At 31.0% G+C, this 6,214-nt stretch overlaps 1 protein-coding gene across 1 annotated transcript; it reads right to left on the minus strand.

The window, feature by feature from the left end:
* Window positions 1-954: 954 nt before the first annotated feature.
* Window positions 955-3,953, minus strand: LOC134240741 (uncharacterized). Its single transcript, XM_062722825.1, has 2 exons — window positions 3,930-3,953; window positions 955-2,766 (listed from the first exon to the last, which is right to left on the minus strand). The coding sequence occupies exons 1-2, from the start codon at window positions 3,933-3,935 to the stop codon at window positions 955-957; spliced, it is 1,818 nt and encodes a 605-aa protein (XP_062578809.1). The 5' UTR covers window positions 3,936-3,953.
* Window positions 3,954-6,214: the final 2,261 nt, after the last annotated feature.

Consider the following 6,214-nt stretch of genomic DNA (forward strand, 5'->3'; position numbering starts at 1 on the left):
TTTTATTTATACAATTACAATGCATATCACAATAAATGAAAATAAAATAAAAAAGAAATAAGGAAAGTCATTTTCAATATGAAGTAACCAATACCTAGCCCTACTATTGCCATGTTTAATAATAATTTTAAGGTAAACATCGCTTAAAATTTTATTTTAATAATTTTCTTACACCCAGAAGTGGAAAAAAGAAAATGCCAGGCAGAGTAATAAATATATTAGATATATTGTTAATTAATACTAGGTGTACTGCTCTTCCATTAAAAGTGCCAACACTCATGAAGCAAAAGACATCAGCATGACTGGTGCTGCACAGTAATTATATTTCTGTAATGTCCTCATCTTTAGATTATCTGTTGATGTGTATGCAAATAGAATGTTTGCAATGATATCAAATGTCTAGTAAAAGATGGTCGGAAAAATTTATATCTTATTGTGTGGTTCCCTTATATTTATTTTGTGTTTATACTATTCATTAAGGAGTAGAGTTATTTATTCTAATTGAAGGATTTATTTCAAAAGCGTTATAAATTGTGCAACCACAATTAATTAAGAAAAGACGAACGTCACTCAGGATAATATGATTCAAGCTCCAGTTTATTAATTCAACAAAGATCCATAAATAAGGAAATTAACAAGGGATTACTCGTCGAAGGAAACAGAAAGAAGTTATAAAAAGATAAGGAAAAGGGAAATTTCACACCTGTTTATACCATTTGTCCAATTTTTTTTTCAAAAATATACAAATCATGAATGAGCATAACAATTAAAACTGTCCAAACTTGCTTATCATTTGTTCAAATTTTGTTCTTTTAATATACAAACATCAAAGAAAATTAAACTATGAATAAAAATAACAAAAATACAATAAACTGAATTGAAACATTGAAGAATTTGAAAAATATTATAACAATTTAATGTAACGGAAAAGGATCATTAAAATTGTGTGAAAATTTAAAGGAGGTTTAGGAATACAACGACATTCAACATAACAGACATGCTCCCTTGTGATCGATGGTCAACAAACTGTGCATGAAATATCACAAAAATGACTACATATCCACCACTAGGAATAATGACTGTATCCATGGTAGGAGGGTTCTTAAGGTTAAGTCCAGGGACATTCCCATTTTGCCAAGATGGATCACTCCAAGTAACGTCTTTACAGACGATATTTTCTTCGGAAATGTACACATTTTTTCTACATGCGATTTCGTTGTTCTGAGAAATGATATGTCCATTGGTCTTATCAGATACTGGAAATCCCATTTTCAAAAGCTCGAAAGAGTGCCCATGCAAATGTATTGGATGTGCCCATCCATTCCCAAAGCCAAGATTTGTTAGAACAAAGTGGATTGTATCGTTATGAAAAAGACTTAGAGAGTTGGTGCACTGACATATTTTTTTCTCATTGCAATGGGCTTTGGTGCAGAGATTTGATATACTATTTGGTTGCGTCAGAGCTGAGACTTGAGGGAACAGAAACTGCCTTCCATTTATAGAGGTTGATTTCCCAGAAAAGCCATAGTTAAAAAAGTATTCTTTGAAGTGACGTTTATTTATCAACTTTGGAAAAATGGACAGTTCTCTGGAAAATACCTGATCAGCTGTTATACACTTTGTGTTTCGATCTTCTAGATCATGTTCAAATGGGCAATTGAACACCGAACATGGTTCGGTTAATGTGCAAACCTTTTTGGATGTATTAGGATTTACAGCATCAGCCTTTTTATATCTTAATATAGTTCGTACCTCAACATTACTAACTTTTTCTAAAGTATTAGCTCTTATCCAGAAGTTTTTAACATCGGAGCTTATTCTTGATATAGTAAAATCAATCCTCTCTCCAGGGTAAAGGATAAAGGAATCGACAGATAGGGACTTGATGCTGTATCCATTTAATCCCAGTATTCTTATTGTGTGACCATCAATGGAAATTCGTGATGGTAAAACTGCTCCAACATTTATTGCACGGAATCGGTAAGTTGTCTCAGATTCATTGACTCCAAAAATATGAAATGGAATTGAATTTCCACCTCCTCTTCCATTCATAAGAGCATCATCAGGAGCGAACAGGCCATCAGTAGAACTTTTAGGTGAATTTAAATTATCGACATATATAGCGCTTGTCAAAGGTGAATCATCTGTTACATGCTGTCGATCGTACCAATCTTGAACTTGGAGAATATGTTCAGGATTATCTTCTGACTTAGAACGAACAATAAAAGCCCCAAACGCTCCATTGATTCTCTGAGATCCTACCGTGGAATAGTACCAAAATGTTCCTTTTGGATATGCCTGAAACTTGTATGTGAATGATTGTCCAGGTAGGATGGGGCATTGTGTTACAAAAGGTATCCCATCCATGAAAGGGGTGTTTCTTTGATGCATGCCATGCCAATGTATGCCAAGAATTTCCGACGGTAATTTATTTGTGACCGTGATAAAGAGTGTTTGTTCCTCATAAACTATTATATCAGGCCCTGGAAGAGTCCCGTTGAAAACTACCACAGGCCTTTGAATGCCATTTGCAATAATAACTTCATCTTTAGGAACAATGTCTTCTATAGTTGCTGTTTTCAAGTCAGTATTATGTGGATATAGGTTACCTCCATACAGGATAACTTTCCCTGCTTTTGGATGAAACATGGTCATCTTCTTTTCTACGATAAGTGAGGTTTTGCAAATGGACGCCAATTTGTTACACACGAAACACACTGTTAGAGGAAAGGCAAGAAAGTTGGCAAGTACAAATATCAAAATCACCTACAAGAATAAAACTTTTCTTGTACAAAAATGGAAGTCCTAGTAGTTAGTGTAAAATTATTTGCAAAACCACTCATTGTTTACATTTTATTTTCTAAAAATAAGTATCGGCTACAGGAGACATATAGAGATAAGGAACAGTATTCAAGATCGAAAGCCCATAAAACAAATAAATACAAAATAGGTACAGAGCAAACACGGACTTCTAAAACATCAGAGGTGGAATCAGATGCCATGGAGGAGTGAGCATCCCCTGTACTGGTCACACCCACCGTGCGCTCCTTGTCATGATCGGGAAATAACGGAAAATCCGTCGTCAAGTCAGTGTATAAATAAATAATGTACTAAAAATAAGTATGAAAAACGTCACTCAACATTTGACTCAATGATATTGAATTTGGTGAAAAAAAGGCATTGTATCGACCGTAGAACTTACAAAATGATGACTTTTAACGAAACTGCTGATATTCTTTTTCATAAACTTGTTTGTCAATAATTTTAATCTCTTTTTAGAAATTGTTCATAGGTAGAGTTGTTGCGTATCGAATCAACTGAGATATATAAACGTCGTTTGCGGGTGATGAAGGTATGCATGTATTGCTGCATAAGTTAAGGGGGGGGGTGACTATTTTAAAGTTAAAGTCATCACGTTTATCATAGAGCTTGATGTTAGACGTTACCATTAACGTCTTTTTCAAGTAAAATATCCTAATATATGTAATATACAATGTGTATGTAATTTAACATTGTTTAACATTGTTTCATATTCAGATAATGATAAATAATGACACTACATGCAGTGATAATGATAAATACTGACTACATACGGTGATAATGAGGGGAAATATTATCATAAATAATTTCATTTTAAATAAACAAATTAAATTAAGGCTCACATTATTATTGATTCATTATAATTTTTTCAATTAATAAAACTTATGCAACAGTAAAATGAAATCCTATCACTAAATGTAATGTGAATGTTGCGTGCTATTTTGATACTCCAAATTGAATATATGTAAATAAAATTTTATGAAATTTTGCCCTGGTTTATTTATATGAAATTCAACATCTCAACACACAAATATGACGTACAATGAACTTAATATATTTAACAAGTTATGACATGAAACATTGTGAAATTATGGAAATACAGTGCTTACCTTCATCGTTATTGTAGATAGTGTCATGCAGATAACGAGAATGATATTTAATATGGATATGACCTTTATAAATGCAAAACTATGAATTTTCAATGATTTAGTTCGTATCCATTCATGAATAAATTTACGTATTTAATGAGGTTTCGGGAGATTAAAATTTGACCAGTTAGGTAATCTTTTACTACTTAACAATTGAGACTGTATTTAATTGAGAGATCATTTTATATTTACAAACTACAGTTATTAATTCGTAAACATTAATGAACTAAAATTTAATAGACCTTTCTATACAACTAAATTCATTTGTATTCATGTAAGTCAAACCAAATTTAAAGAAAATTTATTATATATTTTTTTAATAAGTATTAATTTTAATCCCTATATAGATTTCATATACACATGTACATGTAGTAGATTACAATTATTCAAGACACCCTCCAAAAGAATGTTTTTAAAAATCTAAACATTTCTTTTTCGATTACAGTGGTTTGATTTTGATACTAATGCAATCATGAAAAAAATTAATGTATAATATCAGAAACCTGCAGTTTTGCATATTAATGATTAAGCAGAATTTGAGTAATAAAAGAATCAATTTTTACCTGTCAAATGGCTCATTTTCTTTTAGATTGAGAGATATTTTAGATGTCTGTATAATTCCAATTATCATTTTATGTATAATTCCTAACATTGTTTTGTTTTCACACTAATAAAAAAATGCAAAGCTTGATTTTAAGATCGTGAATATATAAGTAGATTAAGTAAAGCATGTATAAATTAACGAAAAAAAAAATCATTTCCATTTTTTTGTAGACTTACACAATGCAAGCTTTATTGCACGATGATTTTGTAGATGCAAACAGTGTCCTATAAAGTTTAACTTTGAATTGCAAATCTGATTACTTAATAAAACGGCTTTCCAAAATGCACTCTAGATGGTATGCACAAGAATCATAATAAGATTGGATGCCATCATGAACGTCGGTACAAAAGGATAAAAATATTAAATATCCCTTGTTTTAGACAAAGCAAAAAAGACCAATCACTTAGAATTAATGCTCATGATTTTTCAGAGAAACTTCCAGAATGGTCTCCCTAAACAGTTTAATTAACCTTACAGTAATTATAAGTAGGCACAGTATACAGGGCATTGGATATTGTGTTGTAAATAAGTTATTTCCTTTCCAGAGCATGTGTTAATATAAAAAACTTAAATCATAATTTACTTGGCGACGGATCATTACGTTGCCAAAAAAAAAAAAAAAAAATTAAGACAGAGAAAACACCTGATGTCAGATTGTCAACTTTTCCACGATTCAACGAACAAGGGCCTTGTACATACAAGCAATTAAACTTTTTTTTCCGAAAACAATCCGCCGATGAGTTATTGATGGAAAAAAAAAGATAAATTAATATTCGATGCGCATGATAAATTGTATTATATCAAGACTGGTTCAAAAGTAAAGTCATGAAACAGAATTTACATTCTTTTTATCTGTATTAATTCATTTCTTTTTTGCAACATTAATCAATTTGCTATTTGCAAAATAAACTTAGAATTTGTGGGCAGTTTTTTTTCATATTAGAAGGCCGAGGTATAAAAATTAAAATCCAGGGTAATCTATGAAAAAAAGTTAAAAACCCTATATAATGTTCATTGTTTTCGTGCAACGGTCTAGGTATAAAACTTGAAATCTACGGTAATCTATCAATGAAAAAAAGCTAAAAACGCTAAAAATGTTCATGGTTTTCGTGCTAAGGTCGGGATATAAAAATTAAATCTACAGTGATCTATAAAATAAAGTACGTGCGAAGGTCGAGGTATTAAGGTCAGACGATAAATTCCTCAAAGATATATAGTTTTCCCCAAGAACATGGCATTGGAGTTTGAGTACTTAAGCAAGTTTCCTCGCAAAAAATTAGGGTACCTTACCAGGTATTTGGACAAGATATCATGGATGATATTTCTTATATATCCCATCATTTTTATATACTTATAATTAAAACATATTGAAGACTATGTAGAAATCACAGGAGAATGTCAAATATGCATTTTTATAATACCCAAAAAAGATATATTTGAGAAACGTGTCATCTGACCTTAAAATTAAAAAAAAATATTAAAATTAAAAATGGTAATCGATAAAATGAATAAGTTAACAACACAAGAATGTTCACTGTTTTCGTGCCAGTATTATCGATCATCTACAAAATTAAGCATTTCAAAATACGTTTCAAATATTAGTGTCAGGTTATTTTTAGTATTCAATCGTGATCTACATATA

Source organism: Saccostrea cucullata, unplaced genomic scaffold (genome assembly GCF_032062105.1).
Source record: "Saccostrea cucullata isolate Sc308-1 unplaced genomic scaffold, CSIRO_AGI_Scuc_v1 ctg906, whole genome shotgun sequence".
In the NCBI taxonomy this organism is placed as follows: Eukaryota; Metazoa; Mollusca; class Bivalvia; order Ostreida; family Ostreidae; genus Saccostrea; species Saccostrea cuccullata.